The sequence below is a fragment of the Doryrhamphus excisus genome, linkage group LG14 (genome assembly GCF_037039965.1).
Source record: "Doryrhamphus excisus strain RoL-2023G ecotype Guam linkage group LG14, RoL_Dexc_Guam_v1.1, whole genome shotgun sequence".
In the NCBI taxonomy this organism is placed as follows: Eukaryota; Metazoa; Chordata; class Actinopteri; order Syngnathiformes; family Syngnathidae; genus Doryrhamphus; species Doryrhamphus excisus.
In genome coordinates, this window is record NC_136370.1 from 9,834,985 (window position 1) to 9,857,498 (window position 22,514).

The following is a 22,514-nucleotide window of genomic DNA, read 5'->3' on the forward strand; positions in this document are numbered from 1 at the left end:
TCGGTGGTAGCATCAGAGCTGTAACAGAGAAGGAATGGCAACTGTGTGAAAGGGTATCACACAATGCCGGGACCAAGGGTTGACTCACTTCTCCCTCAACGTTGCGTTGTGTTTGACACACCAGAGATGGTCACATGTCTCATGATCTGACTGTGGAAAGCTGGTGATCACACAGATCTCTGTGTGAAAGCAACCGAATGTGTGACAGAGGCTGTTTATAAGCTCATTTTAATGTCGTTCTCGCACATAAAATCAACTGTAAAACCAATCAAACAAACTCAAATGAGATACTAAATAAGAGGACAGGACATCCACAGTTTTAGGTGACAGAATCAATGAGAAAACAACCCCAGGGTGATAAGAAACATTTAACGCAGAGCGTGTGCAATGCAAACAACAGAGGATCTAGAAAAGTACCTTGGGGCACGCCACAAAGGAGAGTCTCACATGAGAGCATCTGAAGAAGAGTGTAGGAACCGAAACAGTACGGGGCTTACCTTACTGATACACACCCACTACTTTAAGAGGCACAAGATTCAAAACACAATCAAGCGACGCCCTGCATCAACGTACCCACTTAGAACCTCACATGTGATTGTTTGCACAGGTTTGATCCCCTGCCTTTTTCCCCCCGCATGGTCTCCACATTGTGATGTGTCGAGTCAGCAACCAGGTAGCCATCAACAATTCGGCCTCATATTCCCCCCCCCCCCCTTCTTGCATCCATCCATCACTGCACTGTCCCATGTCCTCAGTGCAAACACAAACAAGCTCCAAGAGAAGCAGGTGTCGTTCCTCTGGGATAAATAAACAGCAAACCAGGATCCAGGAGCAGGAGCAGTTGGATGTGTGAGTGAGAGGGAGTTTGTTGGGGGGGGGGCTTACAGTCATGTTCTGTTCCAATGTGTGTATGCGTATGGGAGGGGTTGCTCCATATATTGCTGATAGCATCTCTTAAGCCCCTTTTGTCTCCAACAAAGCTTTGTTTTGTTTGCACTGCTTCTTTTTTTATCTCAGCATTTGGAGTGTGTTTGTACTATATTTATTTGTTTATATCACATTCTGACCATCAATCGTCTATTTTCATGCCTTAATACCAAACAAATGAGAGATATCACTCATACCCTCTGATTTGGATGCATGCTATTTGCCTGCAAATGGTAATATACACTGTACAAGATCAGGGTACAGTAGGATACTACTATTTCTTCAAAGTGCAGTACAATCAACACTAATGTAATGACACAAATGCTCGTTATTGGACTCTAAGGTAACTTTTTGTACCTTTTCTCGGTATTGGTGAGGGGTAGTAAAAATGAAAGTATGTAAAGTAGATAAATTAATTACAGTGCAAGACAAAATGTAACATTTTTGAGCTTATTAATAGTACTGATAATATTTATGCTAATAATATTTAATAGACTATAGCATCACAACTACTGCAATCCATGAACTGTTGTTGCAAATTCACAAAGCATACAAATATAAATATATTTCAAAATCAATAATGTCAAATACAAACATGTATGAATAAAAGACACAAAATAAAATAATTCTAACTAAAAAATATAGTGGCCGCTTCCCTCTGAGAACATCCTGTGTGACGCGTCACAAAGGCAAGGTACTGTTGATCAATTGCTTGTTGTTAGACTCATGGAATATGAACAGCATGATGAAGAGGTCTGTTTGAATTCCAGTTCTCGGTGAAGCAGTTATTATTAATTATTGGTCGATTCATGCAAACGTGCCAACATATTTGTGAATTTTGCCATTCGGTTCCTTCATAGAGAACGGCAAGTCTTGAAAAAAGAGTAGGACATGTGTAGAAGGTCAAATGAAGTCACCTGTTAAGGCTATACTGCATTTTAGCTTCATCCTGAAATACTTTTTTTGTATTATATTTCATTTATGAAGCCATCAGATCAATTAAAATTATGATTATTATTATTTTTATCCAAGCTAATCACTTTGTGACCTACTTAAGAAGTCAATATAGTCAAATCTCAGTCTATATTTTTACTAGTTCCAACGTCTTCCGTATAGGATTGCGTCTCAGCCAATTAGAACGTCGCATTGGATAATTGACATTGTGGCACCGCCCCCTGACTACCTGTAATCCAATCCCAGGCGCCGTCACAGGTAAAACCGGCCTCGATTTCTCAGCAATGCCCCCCCCTCCAAAAAAAGCGAGTCGAGCCGACAAAACCCGTTCTGCTCCGTCTGGGACACCTTGTTTGTTGCCGCTGCCCTCATCCAAACGTTTCGTGGAGGAGTTTTTCCACGTTTAAAGAAGACGGATCGGATTTTCAGTCCCAACTAGAAAGTCCTGTTCGACCGACCGAGATGTCACAGGAGCATGACAAGTAAGTTGTTGCTGGACTCGCCACTTTTCTAGCCCTCACAACAAACAGCCTCACGCTGTAACACAAAAAGATACACTTTATTCTTACTTTTCTGGACTTTTACGTGTGTTTTTTTTCCCCTTCTTTGTGGAGTGGATGGAGTTTAAACGATGGTTTTTGGCTTACTCACGTGTATCACCTGTTGCCGCTTGTTTGATACATGTCCATTTTTTAAGCTGTCCACTGAACGCATCATTACTGGAAATATCACTATAGGATTATTCTCTCTGCTCTAGTTGTTGCTGCATGATACATTTATTCCGGGACTGTTATACTGTCACTCTTGTACTTCACCTGTCATGCTGGAGCCTGCACAGGTGAATCAACACCTGTCGTGAGAACACAGGCGCCTGTTAGAATAATCATCATAATAAAAAAAAAAAGACTGTCCCGAGAGGGTGATGGGTTTTTTGTGTTATTTTCATTTTGGGATGTTTGATTTTGCCCCAAGCGCTAACAGTTGGGAGTCTTATGTGTTTAGTCCTAATGATGTTTGTTTAGGAATAAACAGCAGAGAGGTGATGTCAGTTAGATGGTGTCGTTTTAGGTCCTTTTGTAAAGTTATAGCTTTGCTTTGCTGGGTGGAAAAAAAAATATGTGTGTTTTCCTCCATGCTTGGGTCATAATTTTTTTTACCCTTTTTTTGTTTTGAGGGCAATGCAGAGGAGACTTTTGAGGGGAATGAAATAGTACACCTGCTAGGCGTTGGCTCTTGTATAACAATGTAAGCAAGCATGGGGGCCGTTTGAGGATTTTAGTTGATTTTTCAGACAATTTTTTTGCAAAAATGAAGCCTTAAAATCCAATGAAATTATTGAAATATCCCAAAGAGACAAAACTCATTGTTTTCCAAATGGATTTGTTTTCCTTAGGTGTTTTATTGCACCCAAATCCTCCTTCTTATCAGGTTGCGGTTTTAGAAAAGGCACAATTAGATCTAAGGTTACTAATTATCACTTTGCATTGATCATTGAGAGTGGAAAAGACTGCATTTGTTGTAGATACTCTGCATAGAAACTGAGCCACATTATCATTTGTTGTGGGTGTTGTCAAAGGTCAAGACACAAAGTAGAACCACGGTTCCTGAAATGGCTCAAATATATCACATATTGACTTAATATTGTACATAAACATGATTTTCTTACAATGTAAATAGTTTGAAGCTAAATATAAATTACTTCTGGGTCCCAACCAGAAGTTTGGAACCCTGCACTTGAAGATAGATAATGTTAAGCACCAAAGCCTCATCATTAAAGTTAACATAAGCAAATATATGCTATGCAAACAGGCCAATTCAAATAGTGAAAAGTCCAATATTTTCTTACATGTTGATGGCTGTTTTATTTCCAATTCCAATTCAAATAACACAAAGTTCAGAGCTTAGAGGCTCACAGTGATGACACAACAAGCCTTAAAGAGTTTGAAACTGCATTTGAATATTTAGTGATGCGACCAGTGTGGTGGTGGTGTTTACAAAGCAGCAGAGGCAGACCAGGACAATACAAAAAAAAAATGCTGGCTCATGGAAACGTATTTTCACCAAAATGCGTTGTCTTATAAAAGCGAGGTAAGAATGTGGCCGGGTCAGACACGTCACCCGGTGGTTGACTTCTGGACCAATGAGGAAGTGGCGGCGCTCGAGTTGTCACACTGGACAAGCCTGTAGAGCATCTTTTCTCAAGAAGCATCGACCGTTTCGCGACCGAGATTTGTTGCACAATCACAGGAGAGCCTGAACAACTGGTCCTGCGGATAAAGTCATTCTCTTTCTTGTGTGTCTGTTTAGAGACAAGGTCGTGATTTCGAATCTCGTTTTTTTTAACAATTGAACCCTAAAAAAAGTTTATTTTGTTGTCTATTATTGCAACATTTATTTACCTACACAAAAAAGGTGATTTGAAGTGCATGAGAAAGCGGAACCATATGGTCGTTTATTAATAAGTATATTGTACAACACAGCAGCAACAGAACCGATGTTGGAATATTGGTAAACATCAGTCTGTTCAGCCAGCATTAATACTGCAGATGAGTTCCATAGAAAGGGACGCTCATGAGTTTCACATACCAACATTTTAAAGTGCACGTAGAGGTAGATAAATCTACTGGATGCTGACCACTCCTGGTGCAAAAAATGCTGCTGCTGCCATCTTGTGAAGTTAATGAAAACAGCTACCGCTATTAATGCTAATGTTTTTTTTGACCCAGAACTTATTCTAGACTCTAGAGTAGCCATCACCCATTCAGACCCAATGGAGGCCATTTACGGACCCGTGCCCAATTGAAATGAATAGGAAATATAATAATATATAAGCATTGCAGTGTCAGCAGTGTCTGGGTGCAATTATTTCAGTTATTTAAAAGTGAACGACAGACCAAAAATGTTAATTCCTCCAGAATCCAGTGCCAAAGCGTTGTGTCTCATGGTCTCTGAAACTGTAGCAATGTGTAGCAATGTGTAGCAATATTAATTTGCATGCTGAGTACGACAAATTCAGACATGTTGGCAGGTCTGCACTCATATTGAAAGTCCTCACTGCCTAACACCCCACTGACAGTTTACCACAGCCTCCCGGGAGGTATAAACGGACTGTACTCAATTTTAATTGTCCTCAATTGCCTGGTAAGGCTATTTGTTTTTGTAGACTGCGGTCATTATAAAGCATTCAGGCAGCATTTAATGCATTTTTGGCATTAAAATGGGAGTTCATAATGTTCAGGAAGAGATACTCCCCCTTTAAAAACAACAATGAATCCATGGTCATTAATTTTATATACGGTTCTTATACATTTTCATCTTTTATTCTACAGCAAGCGTGCCGTCCTGGTCTTGCAGAACGACCCCAACTATGGTGGCCAACGTCGCTCTTTCACCACAGAGGATGAAGCTTGGAAATCATTCCTGGAGAACCCCCTGACGGCAGCCACAAAGGCCATGATGAGCATCAATGGAGACGAAGACAGCGCCGCCGCTCTCGGCCTGCTATATGACTACTACAAGGTATATCATTGGGTTGCAGCTCCAAGACTGAATAGATGTAAGGGAGGTTAGGTAGAGAATCCTCAAGGTACTGTGCAAAAGCCATGAGTCCATGACGAATTAATGATTAATACAATTGAGAAGTTTTTTGCTTTGCTAATATACTTGTTAAATAGGCAATATGGCTGATAGATACGGCTCACGCATTGGTAACGTACAATAGTACAACTTTATAGGCTCGTGCTGCAGCTCAGATGACACAATCACTGTGGACTCAAGCTCAAGCAAGAGTGCAGGACCTGGGGGGGGGGGGACTTTAGGCTTTACCAAAGCAACATGCAAGAGTGTCTCGCAACATCTGTGAGGCAGACAGTGCGTACGATGTGGCATGTAACTGAAGACAGCAGCTCGATGTGATGTGGTCAGATGTTCAGCGGCTGTGTTTACCTTCCTATACAGGTGCCCAGGGAAAAAAGAACAATACCCCAGAACAAGCCAGATGCTTTGGTCTCTGATGTGGATCCCAACAAAAGGTAATGGTCATAATGTGCAAACAGCAGTGGGCTACCAAGTGTGCAGCATCCTCAGCCACAGTCATCCATCGCTAATTTTATTTATTATGCAGTTTTCAACTGCATATTTAAGCTAATTTCTATGTATTTTTGCTTAAATTAATCATTTTCATGCATAAAAATGTCTAAATTAACTAATTGTCTCAGGTTGTTCAGGAATGTAGGTGAGACACACAAGCACCAGACTTGATCAGTGGAACAACAAACTATTAATGATCTTACAATAGGCAAAATAATCCATAAACAGATTACTGGTGTGACTGTAAATCACGCCAAGCTAATTTATTGGGTAATACAAGTGTAAAGGCGACTATAGGGGTGTTACTTTAAGTCTAGAGGGCTCTGATAATGTAAAAAAAAACTATTTGGAAGATTGTAAACAGGTTTTCTATGCTATAAGTGCAAAAATATTCTACACTACACTAATATGGTAATGTAAAAAAAACAATTTGGAAGATTGTAAACAGGTTTTCTATGCTATAAGTGCAAAAATATTCTGCACTACACTAATATATTCTCACATCCAAAGTCTCCTTAAAAAGGGGAATATGCAAATTCCACACAGAGACATTTTTGTTTAAATTAAGGTAATCTTATGGTTCCTTTTTTCATACCATATAGCTAGTAGCAGGGCTGTAGTCAGAAATTTTGGGTCCCAAAAAAAAACCACTTTGTCCCTCTCCCTTTATACATTAATTACCAATTTTAGTGGTAATTACTTGTGTTTTGGGTCCCCTGGTAGTCAAGGTCCTTTTCCACTTTATATGGCACCATAAAAATGTTTAAAATTAAATTGAAAAATGTATCATTAATCCATGTGATCGGCATAATCTGATTTCAGTCCCAGATGATGGGTAGTGGAATCAGATGGAACGCATTGTAGAACTTATTGTAGATCCAGTACATCCGGTCGCGATCCAATTCAATAGTGTTTCTCACCATCTTTATCAAATTGCTGCCACTCACGACTCTCTGTGGCCCCATGGTGGGTCATTTGGCAGCCATATTCAAGAAAAAAAATGCACAGGCTACATTGTTAACATTGCTCAATTGCTCAATTTAAGTATTTGCATGATTCTTTTTGCAGACATCAGCTTCAGGGGGGACATCAAATCCCTTCCCTCCCAGAGACGAGCATGGAGAACAGGATCCAGGTCCTGAAGGGGCCCTTCAATATTCTCCAGCTGGCCCAGGACAAGAGAACCCAGTTCCCATCACCAGGTAGGTCCCCTCATATCAGTTTCTCATCATCCACCCAGACACCATCAGCATCTCATGCATGTTTCTTTTTTCATCAGACACAACCGTCACAGTGTCCATCGCCGCCCTGCAGAACTACCCATCTGTCAAGACAGAGGTGCCCATTCACGGTTTGAGCGTGCCCAACAGTTGTGCCGAAGCTGATAACCACGTGGGTGTCTTCGACCGCCCTCAGCTCGGCCACAATTCAGTCCAGTTCAGCCCCACCACACAATCCCGCACGCCCCCTGACTCCACCTTTTCTGAGAGTTTCAAGGACAGTTCCCAGGAGGTGAGTGTTTCTATCTGATGCCTTCGTCTTACAGAATCCCGTTATTGCGCTCCTTGGAAAAAAAAAACAAAAACACCAAACCTCCTCTCTTTACTGCTCTCAGATCAAACAATAGCGCTTCTACCTGATCCCGTGGTGGAGCCAACGGTGGGCTCAACCTACCTTGGTTTTATTTGAACAGGCCAAAATAGCGGCCAGCATGTTATTATGTCATTGTCTCAGCTACACAATAAAGTGCTGTGCTGTTCCCCGACAATGGCCAAAGCCTCTATCCTCTTTCTCTTTTTTAACCTGGAGGGGATTTACCGCAGAAAAGAGTAACCTAACAAAACCGCATTGGGGGGGGGGGTCAGCGGGGTAACATGGAGACGTTTGTGCTCAAAGAAATGAGGATAAAGGAAGTCAATTAATTCTACCTCACAAAGACTCTGACAGGAAGAAGAAATCCCACAATTCTACCCTTATTCTCCTTTTAATATAACCTAAATATAACTTTTTGATGTTTAGGCCCGATTTTTCCAGTGAAAAAATTATTACGTTTGATGAATGTTCAAGTTAAAGGTTAAATAACTGTTAATAGTTATCCTCCCTATCCATGTGGAAGTGGTAAGTTACTGGCTTTTTTAAGTTTAAAGGAAATAACTTGGAGGCTATCGTTTAGGTTGCAAATTTCCCCACTGAGGGACGAATAAAGGAATATCTTATCTTAGGTCGCTAGATCTGTAGTTTGCGAGTTAGCATGTGTCTCAAGACACTGCAGTTGCGCAATATGTTGTAAATAAAAAGAGTATAAATGTGACTATAGTCGTGTTTTGTCATGCCTACAGGGCTCTAATAATGCTTTGTTAATTTTAATCTGAATAAAATAATTTGTCTACCCACCAACTATATGTGGTTTCTTAAGTTTTTATTATTTGCTGTTTTATTATTATTATTATTATATGTATTTATTACTGATTGATTGATTTTCTTTATTCTTGATTTGTTTATTTTTCATCTTATTTTGTGCAGAAAAATAAAAATTAAGATATTTGAGAACAGTGGAATGTTTTATTAGCGCTTTTATTGTACAAAATCGGAACTAAAGCACTAAAAAAAGTTTGTATATTTTTCGGTTTTTAATGAATGCGTTTTTTTTTTGGGGGAAAACCTGATGTGGCCCAGTCTCACCCAGACCCTAGCGGCAGTGGCCTCCAAGTAAATTGAGTTTGAGACCCCTGGTCTAATGGATAACATACAGTAGCATAGCGGCTAGCCTATGTCTGGTGTCTTCAGTTGATAACCTACTATGCAGTCCACGGCTCTTGCGGCCCACTGGTGCAAAACTTTTTTTTTTTTTGCGGCCCTATAGGTGGCGCTTGAAGCCCAAGATTGGTCAGCGGTCCCATGGTTAAGAACCACTGGGATAAATAATACACGAGTTTAACTTTTTGAATTGACCTATAGAAATAAATGAACATTTCAAAGATATTAAAATCTATTAAGATGTACCCATGTGTCTATCTATCTATATCTGTGTATTGGAATCCATGAGAAAAATTCAAAACTATGTCCATACATTTCTAGTATAATCCTGTCATTTATTGTGTCTTTCATAGAAGAACCCTTGGTTTGACTATTCCAAATACTATACATGTGTTGCAGGTCTTTTCCTTCCCAGGGGATCTCCAGTTACGTATGGCCTCCATGACGCCTGAGGACTACACTCAGTTTGACACGGTGCCGGGGTAAGTCGCCACCACAGTGCAGAATGGCCTCCGATCCCCTTTCTTTCCTCCACTGTGGGACGGACGACAGCGTACACCCCAATAAGGGCATATTCTTCATGTTGTACTGTATTGTAGGAATAATTTCGAGTATACCCTCGAGGCGTCCAAATCTCTGCGTCAGAAGACTGGCGACGGGACCATGACATATCTAAACAAGGGACAGTTCTACCCCATCACCTTACGGGAGATTGACAACAAAGGCCTGCAGCAACCCATCACCAAAGTCAGGGTGAGAAGCGGTTCATCGCGATACCATCATGAGCAGTAGCTGTATTTTTTTCAAGCTCTTTAATGGAGGATGTACTGTACTTCTTCACAGAGCGTTGTGATGGTCGTATTTGGGGAGGAGAAGTGCAGAGACGATCAGTTGAAACACTGGAAGTACTGGCACTCCAGACAACATACTGCCAAACAGAGGTGTCTTGACATTGGTGGGTTGAACTTTGACTTTGGGTAGACCACACAGAGACCATAATGAGCACAACCACGACATTAGATGCACATCAAAAACTCTTACTGTCTGTCATCTACAGCCGACTACAAGGAGAGCTTCAACACCATTGGCAACATCGAAGAGATTTCCTACAACGCCATTTCCTTCACTTGGGACACAAACGAGGAGGCCAAAGTAAGACTACAAACATTCTAAAATTGATCAAGATTTTATGTTAATTTTGTGCATTTTTATATTTACTTTTCAATGTATTGATTCTTTAATATATTTTATCCGCTAGTGTGTGGATGTTTATGTATGTGAGCAACAGACTACCTTATAATTGCCTTCAGGATTAATAAAGCACTACTTAACCCAACCTAAATTGATATGATTGAAAAAGAAGTAATAGAAGAAAAAAAAAGTAAAAGAAGAAATAACAGACAAAAAATATTTTAAGAAAGAAAATTAAATAAAAGTGACACATGCATGAGGGGTGATCATTTTTAAAGCAGGAAAAAAAACAAAATAAATACATTTTGAACAATAAATTAACATTGTGGGCTTCACGGTAGACAAATGGTTAGCAAGGTGACGCGAGTTCGATTCCACCCTCTGCCATCTCTGTGTGGAGTTTGCATGTTCTCCCCGTGCATGCGTGGGTTTTCTCCGGGTACTCCGGTTTCCTCCCACATTCCAAAAACATGCTAGGTTAATTGGCGACTCCAAATTGTCCATAGGTATGAATGTGAGTGTGAATGGTTGTTTGTCTATATGTGCCCTGTGATTGGCTGGCGTACCCGGCCTCTCGCCTGAAAACAGCTGGGATAGGCTCCAGCGCCTCCAGCGACCCTCGTGAGGATAAGCGGTAGAAAATGAATGAATGAAAATTAACATTATGACATAGTACTATAACACATTGTCAAAACAGTAACTTTTCCTAAATGGTACACTGTTGCCTGATGTAAAGCTTCCATAGTAACGCAGACAGAATCTAAAGTAATGAATGTGGAAACTAGGTGGTGCTTTTTCAAGGGAATTATAATAATAATAACTCATCTCTTCAGTTCTCCTTTGCTGTGGCCCTGAGATGTTATTGCTCAGTTTGGAGGGAAGATGAATGATATAATTGGGCCTCTAAAGAGCCTTGCAGCCTATTGCTAATGAGTGAAGTCAACTGCACAAACATGCCTCACACACGCACACAGACCAGGATGTGAATTGAACCATCTCATGACTCCAGGCGTGTGTCCATAGGATGTTCATCCTTGTGTGTGTGTGTGCGTGTGTGTTTGTTTGTGGTTTTGTCAGCACTGCTCTACTAGCTTGTTTGCTGAAGATGATGCTTGCGTGTGTGTGTGTCAAGTTTTCCCTGCTGAATTAATGTATGAACACAGGCTTTGTGTAATGTTTACCTGACATATAGCTGGGTTCAAAATGTAAAAACTACCATCTGATCCATGTTTTAAATTGAATTCATCTTACTATGTCATCACAAAGTAACCCCTGTTGACAGTGCAAGCATCAATAGACAACTACAATGCAGGGCAAACCTACATCAAGGCTTAACCTCCATATATTTATGATGTTGCAAAAATCTCTGACCAAATAATGTCTGACATATCTATAGTCTAGTTTTTTGATGAGTTATCATAATTGTTCAAAACAAGCACTTGGAGGACAACTTTATCCTGCAATAGGAAATACAGTTGTCATATGTTGACGACATGTGACCACTAGAGGGAGGCACAGAACGTTAAACAGGACGAGGCGCTGCCTTTTTCAATCGTAACATTCCTGTTTTAAAGGGCAGCAGTTGGATAATATTTAAAATTAAATATAAAAATATACTTTATAAAATATGTTGTGTATTAAAATACTAATATTTGTATATCAATACATAATATATTGATAATTATGGCATATTTTTATATTATACTGTTTGCACCAGGATTTAAAAAAAAATATTTCTGTACATTCATTCATTTTCTACCGCTTATCCTCATGAGGGTCACAGAAGTACTGGAGCCTATCCCAGCTGTCTTTGGGTGAGAGGTGGGGCACACCCTGGACTGGTGGCCAGCCAATCACAGGGCACATATAGACAAACAACCATTCACACTCACATTCATACCTATGGACAATTAGGAGTCGCCAATTAACCTAGCATGTTTTTGGAATGTGGGAGGAAACCGGAGTACCCGGAGAAAACCCACGCATGCACGAGGAGAACATGCAAACTCCACACAGAGATGTCTGAGGGTGGAATCGAACTCGGTTCTACTAGCTGTGTGGCCTTCTTGCTAACCGCTCGTCCACCGTATACATATTTTAAAAAATGTACTTCAATAGTTTTATTTTTCAGGTGGCTTTAACATTTTTGTTCGCATTTTTTATGGTATATTGTAAGAGTCAAAGGTTTGGATGCTGTTTTAATTAAAAAGTGTGTCCAACCATATTTGTCTCGAGTCCAATAATTAGTTTTTTGTCATGACAAATCACTGAATTTTCCCCCAATCAATGCCTCTAATGGATCTTCTGGTCTCTCCTGCAGATCTTCATCTCAGTCAACTGCCTGAGCACGGACTTCTCTTCTCAGAAGGGAGTGAAAGGCCTGCCTCTCAACCTGCAGATTGACACATACAGCTACAACAACCGCAGCAACAAGCCCATCCACCGGGCATACTGCCAGATTAAGGTGTTCTGTGACAAAGGAGCCGAGAGAAAGATCCGAGATGAGGAGAGGAAGCAGTCCCGCCGAAAAGGCAAGGTGGCTGACCTCAACCCTGGCCTCTCCTGTGAGTGTTGCCCTATCTAAAAACTTTAATGAGGTAATAAAGTTGGTGCCATAAATGTATTTTGTGACGTAAGATCTTCTCTTTATTCCCCCTGCCAATTCACAGTCGCCGATGTCAAAGTGCCCATCCTGCAGAAACGCAATGACGTGACCATCTTCAAGATGATGACTGACATTGAGACCCAACCTGTCCTTTTCATTCCTGACATTCACTTCTCCACCTTCCAACGTCATGTGAGTTGCCACACACACACATATGCACCTTCAGGCCATAAAAAACACACATCCTCCCACTCATGGACCAACCGGGTCACACTGACCTGCACGCTCACTTGCGGGAACAGACAGTTCTCCTTTGGTGCTCTGATAGGAGCTTCTGATTACTGATGGTTATCATTCACCATGCTCACTGTGACCTGGGCACCTTATTTGCTCACAGAAATAGAAATAGAGTTGTCCACAAAGATGGCTGAAATGAAAGACGACATCATATGTCATTCCATACATGCAAGTACACCGAACTCAGCTTTTCATTTAATGTTCAGTCGCTGACATCCTGTTCAGTATGGACTCTGACCAGGTTCATATCACATGCAGGTGTACGTGTGTGCATACTTCATATACTGGAGATACAGTGAACACACACTTGATAAAATGGCAGGCTTTGCCTCATGTAAAAATGAACAGGATAAGCTAGTTCCTCGTGTAGTCACCTGAAAAAGAATATTGTGCTTAAAAACACCCACTGTCTTTTTGGGTCAGAGTCTATCAGCAAAGTATATCTTGACTTACTCCGCCTAGCGGGAGTGCTCCAAATGTGTCAGATTGCAAAGGTCTCCCATCCAGTCATTGGATTTAGGTCTGGTTTTTTACATGTCAATAAAAGTAATGCGTTCATTGGTGAAAAGGGGGAAAAAAACCTTGTAAGTTTTCCTCAGACTTCATGTTTTGTATAGTTTAATAAAGAAACAAATCTGTAAAAAACATCTATATTAAAAAAAACCTAAACAAAACACTACAATAAATACAGTAGCAACCACTTGTAATGTTTTTTTTGCTTTAAAGACAGCATCCACTCTTTAAATTGCCACTGTTTACCCACTCTACACCCTCGGCCATCTCTGTGTGGAGTTTGCATGTTCTCCCCGTGCATGCGTGGGTTTTCTCCGGGTACTCCGGTTTCCTCCCACATTCCAAAAACATGCTAGATTAATTGCAGACTCCAAATTGTCCACAGGTATGAATGCGAGTGTGAATGGTTGTTTGTCTATATGTGCCCTGTGATTGGCTGGCCACCAGTCCAGGGTGTACCCCGCCTCTTGCCCGAAGACAGCTGGGATAGGCTCCAGTACCCCCCGCGACCCTCGTGAGGAAAAGCGGTAGAAAATGAATGAATGTTTACCCACTCATCCTCGCCCCCTTCAGGCCATCCCATGTACTTAAAATGGATTTAGGCCTGGGCTCTGGCTGGTGGACCATTCAGAAATAAAGCAGAGAACAAAGAAAAGGCCACAACCCTCTCTATCGATTGATTGTGTCGAGCCAAAACGGGTTTGTTATTTTACCCTCCGACCCACACATAACATTTACTTTGCAACATCGGGAGGTTATTTTTGGTGTTGCCGCTGACATTGAACCTGGCTCCAACTCTGTGCGCCGCTATCACTTTTCTGATAAACCCTTTAGTTGACTGGGTTCTTCATGCCCAGAATAGAATCCTATAAACAGCAGCATCTGCAGTCAATAAAGTGGAAGACTTTGAGGGAGGGAAAAGGAAACATTGTTCTTCCATTCATGAATAAAGCAATCAGATGTGGCTTCCCTCTGTGTTTAGAAGCTCAGTGGATGTCGGGACCTGGATCAGTTCACTAAAGTGGGTCAATTCTGTGTACTCGACTGCCCTGTTTTGCTAAACCTTGGAACTACATCTACTGCAATGCATCACTTCCCAGCATGCACCAATAATCATAGATACGATTTAAGGTATGTTTAAGGTGCCTTCTGACTCTTTGTCCTTTTTGTGTGTTTTACAGCCTTTTGCAGCAGAGGAAGGAGAAGACAGGTGAGACTTGACTTCACAGTGGCTCCCGGCCGCATGTGCTTTTCACTACATGTTTCCGAGGAAATACTTAAAAGCTTTTTTCTCCCAAGCATGTGTTTGTTCTCGTGTGTTCTTTATTGCCTGTTAACTGGCTGTTAAGTGCTTGTAAGGAATGATTTATGTATTTGTGTGTCTGCCGCAGCTCTGGCATGAAGAGGTTACCCTTCAGCGAAGACGAGTTTGGGTCGCCACCTAACAAGATGGCCAGAGCGGAGGAACCTAAGAAAGGTTTGTAAATGTTACTCATATGGAGGTAGGGGGTGGGGGTTGAGTTTGAGGTAGGGAGTGTTTCAGGAAGAAAAACGTTTGAAAGCAAGTGCACGTGCACGTGAGCTTGCGCCGGTAGCCTGCTCTCAATTTCAACGGCGTAAACATACACACGTGCCAGAAGCCTTCACTCATTGGTTTCCAACTAAATACTGCGCTACACACACACACACACACACACACACTGGTGCCCTTTACTCTAGAATAGATCCTATTCAAACACAAACGTGCTTTTTCTTCTACTAGCGCAAATTGCTTCAAACAATCAAAATAGTGTGTAAAATGTCATCAGTTTGACTTTTTCATCTTGAAATTACATTTTATAGTAAAACTACCAATGTCAAATACCCCTCAAGTTGTATAAATCCTATTTTACTAATATAGACTGCCATTTTATGTAAGAACACAGTCCAGCCAATATCAAAGGATTAATGTATATGTTTGGCTTTTTCTTTGGCCTTTTTTCGTGTGAAATGAAGGACATACACAAGTAGTAACGTGAAGTAAGCCCAAAGTCACAAACTGATTCAACTTCAACTAACCAGTGCAGGAGTGGGGAAAAATAAATTTGACATTTTGCTTCACTTCCTGAACTCCACTCCAGATGTTTTATACACTTCCGTTTCTTGAACTATGATTTCATGATTGAATTACTAAAAAGTACCTGCTGAAACCTTTTTAATAAGACGCCCTGACTTCTGCTCCTTTGACATTTGCATAATGACTTTCAGTTCTTGGATACCGTAAATGTTTGAGAGCAAATGCTAATTGGGCGTAATGTATGAACTGTGTGTCTAATGAACGCTACACAGGTGATGTAACACATTGCCATACTGAACTGAATTGTGAATTATTGAACGAGATCAACTATTTTCATAACGTGTAAACTTTGAAACCATCATATCATATGTGAAATATTTAGAATAGTAGTTTCAAAGTTTACCGGTTAGATTTTATATATATGTTGGCTGTTTTATAGTAAGAGATCATGTTGAAAAAGTATATGCACACCTGATACACATCTATAACATACACAAATACTCATATTTACACTATATATACATTAAGTAAAAAAAGTATTTTCTATATTTACAGTAGGAGGTAGATCTTTGGGACATGGTCATTTTTAAAAGTAGCTTGCAAGATGTAAAAGTGTGAGCATCCCTGCCGTATACTGTATGTAGTCATCCTGGCAACAACACTTCCTCAATGTCATTACAAGAACGTGAGATGCATTCAGGGACACTCCAAACACAACACCACAGCATTGGCCAGGAGAAGCCACCTGCTCTCGCCAGGAAAGGTGCATTAATGTCGGATACTGCCTGCACTTAGTAAATGCGGACCTACGATACCACTGTTTGAGTTCATACACGGTAAGGCAGGAGTCTCTGTCACATTTATACTTTTTTTTATTTACAACATATTGCGCAACTGCAGGGTCTTGAGACACATGCTGACTCGCAAACTAGAGAGATACCGACCTAAACCTAGCCTTCAAGTTATTTCCTTTAAACTTAAATAGCCAAAAACCTACCACTTCCACACAGATAGGGAGGATAACTATTAACAGTTATTTAACCTTTAACATGAACATTAATCAAACGTAATAATTTTTTCTGGGTACATGATACCATACAGCATCCATATCAAACTAACATTAAACTTTCATATCAAGGCGGGGGCCTGAAACTAGTGTCCTGCGGGCCACATTTGGCCCGCGGGCCGCGTGTTTGAGACCCCTGACCTAGCAGGTTTTCTGAGTGGGTTATTGTGTGTAGGTGCTCTAGGAGTCCACAACTCAATACAAAGGGTGGAAAAATGACCCCTTTTAAAGTGAGGTGTGTTGTATTTACTTTAAGCTAGCATGATCATTTACTTTTTAATGATAGTCTTGTTATGGTTTATGTATTTGTTTCAAATTTTTAACAAATCGGAAGGTTCGACCAGAATCCGGATTGTGTTTGTCTTTAAAAGTCAGTATGAGCAAGAGTGCTTGTTTACATCACTGACTTCAAGAAAAACAGGAATGGGCTGCATGCTATTTTGCTTACGCCTAATTTGTTTTGAACTTTAACCTTTTTTTTTTATATGTTACCTCTTCATCTTATCATGCGGGTACATTCACCCACAGTTAAGTCAATATTTTACAGATGCTTTTCACTTTTTCTCCAAATAATCAATTGATTAAAATGAATCGAGGGTTATTTTCCACGCAAACATTGTGTGTTTGACAAGACTTCATAGAGCAGCAGTTCAACCCGTCTGCCTGCCAGAGGTGATTATGTTGTTGTCTAACAAAGCTGTCAATCATTTGCAGCGCCGCCTGTTAAAATTACACAAAACACATTTATTACATGGCGACATGGCGGCTCCAGACTGTAATGAGTGAACCCAAACTTTTTCCCCCTCCAACAGCACTGGAATGACTCATAGAAGTGCACACTATTTGCACCTTTATATAGAACCTCCTGACGGACAATGGGTAGCACTTAGATGCCTAAAATATCACAACTTCCAACAAGAATAAATACAAGAAAATGTATTTAGAAGAGAATAAGTGCAGCAAATGAGATTGATTGTCGGTCTAGCATTGAGTTTCTTTGTGTGTTTGCAGTCATGTATGATGATTACAGTGTGCGTCTGGGCTCTGAGTCAGAGTCCCCCTTTTGTGGATTAATGACCCTGCAATTTGGTATAGTTTGAGTGATGGAACATATGAGATGACGTAGATTTTGACATTCTGATTTGTAGACTTTAACCTGGAGTTCACCTGGGATGTTACCACTGATAACTAGTAAACTGACCACCTGTCAACCTGTTATGTATACAGATATGGACATAATTGGACACATGAACATGATACATTTTTGCGAGGGAAAAAGTCATGATATGATAGTATTTTTACTAAATAATTACATATTTGGAAATCACTCATCATGGCCTCTCATATGACGTATCACTCGATGTGATTTGTAGAAACAGATTTTTGACCAAGTGATCCCTGATCTTAGCACTAGAGGTGTGGACTCGAGTCAAATTTCTGATTATTTTGAACTCTACATTTGAATTTGAGCGATTCAGATTCCTCGTTTTGATTCTGGTTAATAACAATTCTAGATGCTGATTCTTTTCAGTGGTAGGGTCCTAAAAGTTTAGAATTTCACAAAGGGCTATTTTCAATATATGAATATCAAACCATTGAACTTGAACATAAACGTTATTGTAAAATTATATAAATTACATTGTAACAAGTGGATAGTGTGTGCTAATCTACCTGTTTCCATGCGTGTCTTCCACAGTCCTGCTGTACGTACGTAAGGAGACGGAGGAGGTGTTCGATGCTGTCATGCTGAAGAATCCCACACTAAAAGGCCTGGTGGACGCTGTAAGTGTGGAAAAAGATACTTAGATGAACTCTAGAACTGTTATTACAGCAACTAAATGAGCCGTGATTGGTGTACTAATGTCCACTGTGGGGGAAATGAAAATAATGTCATCCATTTTTGTTTTGTTTTTTCTTGCTCAGATTTCAGAGAAGTATGACTTGCCGTTGGACAAGGTTGGAAAAGTCTATAAGAAGTGCAAGAAAGGGTGTGTATGACTCATATTGGTTTCTTTACATCACGGCTGAATGAACAAACCTGACTTTCTGGTACTTTTGTTTGTCATACCTTCTGTCACGTCATCTTGCTCATTGACCCATAGCTTGAGATGCAAGGTAGTTGAGACTGACTCAACAGCGCCTCTACTGGTTACAGCCAAGTGGTGCACTGCATGTGACTTCAATTGCTTCCTCACACACAACGAATGAACAGTCAGTTCCACACATTTGATGGATAAATTCATCATGATGTTGTAGTTGTTGTGATGAACAAATGCACCGCATCATACTAATTTAAAGTTTTTTACTAATTATTATGGATACAGTAATTCCTCATTGATTCGAAACCCGACCGTGACAATATGTGAATTTATGTGAGGTAGAATTCCTTATTTAATTTTTTTGTATTTAGAGCCTAGGAAAATTCTAAATATGTTTTTTTAACATTTAGAGCCCTCTATACATGAAATAACACCCCCATAGTCATCTTTACACTTTCATTCATTCATTCATTCATTTCTACCGCTTATCCTCATGACGGTCGCGGGGGTGCTGGAGCCTATCCCAGCTGTCTTTGGGAGAGAGGCGGGGTACACCCTGGACTGGTTGCCAGCCAATCACAGGGCACATATAGACAAACAACCATTCACACTCACATTCATACCTATGGACAATTTGGAGACACCAATTAACCTAGCATGTTTTGGAATGTGGGAGGAAACCGGAATATCCGGAGAAAACCCACGCATGCACGGGGAGAAAATGCAAACTCCACACAGAGATGGCCGAGGTTGGAATTGAAATCGGGTCTCCTAGCTGTGAGGCCTGCACGCTAATCACTCGGCGGCCGACAAATCTAAACGCACACACGCAGGCTCATTTGTGCCATAAAACAAACCAGAAAGAAAATGAATTCATATTTGTTATGCATTTCACGTTTTCTACTAATTTTGTTCCAAATGCATCATCGCCAATTATGCAAATTCAACAGTTATGTCCACCACCATGGGTGTTGACCACTATTAGCAACCAAAATGTGCCATATGTAACCCACGGGTCTTGTTGATATTTCGTAAAGCAAAGATATTACATATATTTGACGAAAAACCTGAATCTGAGCTTTGTGACTTTGCTGTTGCTGCTCATTTTATATATTACATGTTGTATATATATTCATATCATATTATTACGCTCATAACATTATTTTTTTATTGTTAGATTACCTTTTTTTTCTCTTAATATTTTGAATATAGTCTTTATTACTGCTGATGTTTTAAATTTTTGCTGTTTTTATTTAATTTTGTTTGACAGGATCCTGGTGCACATGGATGACAATATCATCAAGCACTACTCCAATGAAGACACCTTCCAGATCTCCATGGAGGAGCTGGGCGGCATGTACAAGCTCACCCTCACTGAAATCTGATTGGACGACATGAGAGGAGGAGTAGGATGATGGAGGATAAACGGTTTACACTCTCCAGTGACTCTTGTATCATGTTGCGCTGTTACATATAAACGCGGTCTTTAAAAAAAAGGAAAACAAAAAAGCCATATAGCTCTTAAGGTGCCACATTTTGAATAAGCAAGGAAGGTTGTTTTTTTTTTTTTCCCTTTGTGATGAAACGTCAATTAATATTGTGTATTTTGTACAAAGCTTCTGTGTGCCTTGCTGCTATACCTCATTGTTTGCAACAGCAGCAGTGGAATATTATGAGGGGAAACATCTTATCTTATAATCATAGCACTGATGATTACGATCTGTTATGTTGAAGAGCTAGTGGAAAAAAAGAGGGGAAAGAATCCCCTAAATGTTGAGTGTATTAATACTAAAACAACATGGCAGTATTTAGAGTGTAAAATTACCAAGTAAGGTCGACATATGTATATGTTCGTAATTTGCTATTTGTGAGATGACTTCAAATGTGAAAGCTAATTAAATGGCAGCCTCTTTAGTGCTTAAATTACATCTTCCTTGTAGATGATTTTGCAAAAAAGCAAAGTGATGCGATCTTGTGACACTGTTCCGGAAGTGCAATATGAATTTTGGTTTAAGAAACACCTTCAGGAAAAAAAAAAGTTGCCATAAAACATTTGATTAACTGATGAATGAGATATTGTATATATCCTTTTGCAAAACATGCTTTAAGGATCTTATGGTCATCTTTGTATTGCAGTACTTATTGTGTATATATTTATTAAGGGTTGTGGGTTTTTTTGCATGATATATTTTAAGATGTCTTACTCCTAATATAATGTTTTTGTATGGATTTATTAATACATAAATGTCAAAGGACAAGAAATTTTTAATATTAAACTGAGGTTTCTCGTTTTTTTTTGTACAGATTGTGCACAAAATGCTCAATAAAAGCTGTTGTGCTGTTTTCCTGCATTGAAATCATATCATTTTTTAATAAAATGGAAGGCTGCACTTCTAAATGTGCAGCAGCAGATGTCTGGGCATGGGCTTAGGAAGTACAGGAAGCATGCATGTGTGGTGTTAAGAGGCTCTGTCAGGAACCTGGACGCTAACTTCCTGTGCTGGCCCTTTAAATATATATTTTTTAAAACCTTGTTCAAGCTGTGCAGCAGATGAAACTGGAAGTGGCATTTGGCTCAGAAATGACATGCTAAAAATGTTAATGAACAATGAAATAAATGGAGTATATAATGCTGTTTAGGGCTGCGAGTGGTTAGCACACAGGCCTCACAGCTAGGAGACCTGAGTTCAATTCCACCCTCGGTCATCTCGGTGTGGAGTTTGCATGTTCTCCCCGTGCATGCGTGGGTTTTCTTCCTCCCACATTCCAAAAACATGCTAGGTTAATTGGTGACTCCAAATTGTCCATAGGTATGAATGTGAGTGTGAATGGTTGTTTGTCTATATGTGCCCTGTGATTGGCTGGCAACCAGTCCAGAATGTACCCCGCCTCATGAACTAAATTAACAAAATATTACTCTGTATGTCTAATAAAAAAAGATCCTCTACAGTATACCATATATATGTATAAAATAATATCTAAATATTTGATTATAATAATAAATATACAGTAATAAAGTGGTATTTATTTTTTTACTAGGGGCCGGAGGATGACCTAGTGGTTAGAATGTTGGCCATACAGTCAGGGGATCGGGAAGATCATATTTTTTATATATTCTATTTTATCTTGTTTAATATAGTAGATTTGTTGTTGATTCAATGTAATATGTAATATGTAATATGAAATGCTGGAGCCTATCCCGGCTGACTTCGGGCCAGATTAAGCAAATTTAACATAAAATATTAAGTTTATCAAACAATTTTATTAAAAAAAAAAATATTTTGATTGTCTTTTTTTATTCAAAAATCCAAAGTAATCCAACATAAACTCTAAAATAAAAAAAATAAAAATTAACAGTGCAACCTGTTGATATAAAAACATGTATAATTTACACACTTTCCTCACTGTAAATCACATTTGTTTGTTGCATTTTGTTGCATTTGTGTTTTTACCACCAGTGTGGGAGGGCTGTGTGAACAACAAGCATTAAAATGATCTAACGTCATAAGAAGGTGAGGTTGGTGTTGTTGTTGTTGTTGTGTCGGGTATCCATAGTACATCCAGACAGCATGATAACACATGACAATGGTGACGGTCAAGTCAGAAGGAGCGGAGGAAAAGATGGACGCTCATTTAGTTAGAATTTAACCAAGCAGCCATGCCAAATGTTACCATACTGCCTTTTTTTTTCTTTTAAAAATATATCCCTTTAGGGCGACACCATCTGCTCTCAGTCTTTGTTGTCACTCTCCATCTCGCTGTTTCTCTCTCTCTCTCTATCCACTAGCCAACTTTCCTCGCATGTCCTCATTTCAACTCACACTTGCTGCCTTTGTGCTTAGAGAGCTGGCCAGGTTCTGTTTTTCATGTATTTTTTTTCATTTATAAGGAAACCATGAGCAGTCTGGTTGATTTTTCTTCCTCTTGACAACACGTCATATTAATCTACTAGACATACAGTATGTATGTTCTCATATTTTGTCTTGTTGATGGCTGAAAAATGTTGCTGTATTACCCAAG

The 22,514-nt window shown here is 39.8% G+C and overlaps 1 protein-coding gene across 1 annotated transcript; it reads left to right on the forward strand.

Annotated features, from left to right (window-relative positions):
• The first annotated feature begins 2,147 nt into the window (after window positions 1-2,147).
• grhl1 (grainyhead-like transcription factor 1) lies at window positions 2,148-20,845 on the forward strand. The gene is made up of 16 exons (XM_058091029.2): window positions 2,148-2,363; window positions 5,211-5,400; window positions 5,839-5,912; window positions 7,039-7,172; window positions 7,250-7,482; window positions 9,127-9,209; window positions 9,327-9,480; window positions 9,571-9,682; window positions 9,785-9,879; window positions 12,239-12,482; window positions 12,588-12,715; window positions 14,515-14,543; window positions 14,725-14,810; window positions 18,152-18,237; window positions 18,379-18,443; window positions 19,765-20,845. Exons 1-16 carry the CDS (start codon window positions 2,344-2,346, stop codon window positions 19,877-19,879), a joined length of 1,848 nt encoding a protein of 615 aa, XP_057947012.2. The 5' UTR covers window positions 2,148-2,343; the 3' UTR covers window positions 19,880-20,845.
• Window positions 20,846-22,514: the final 1,669 nt, after the last annotated feature.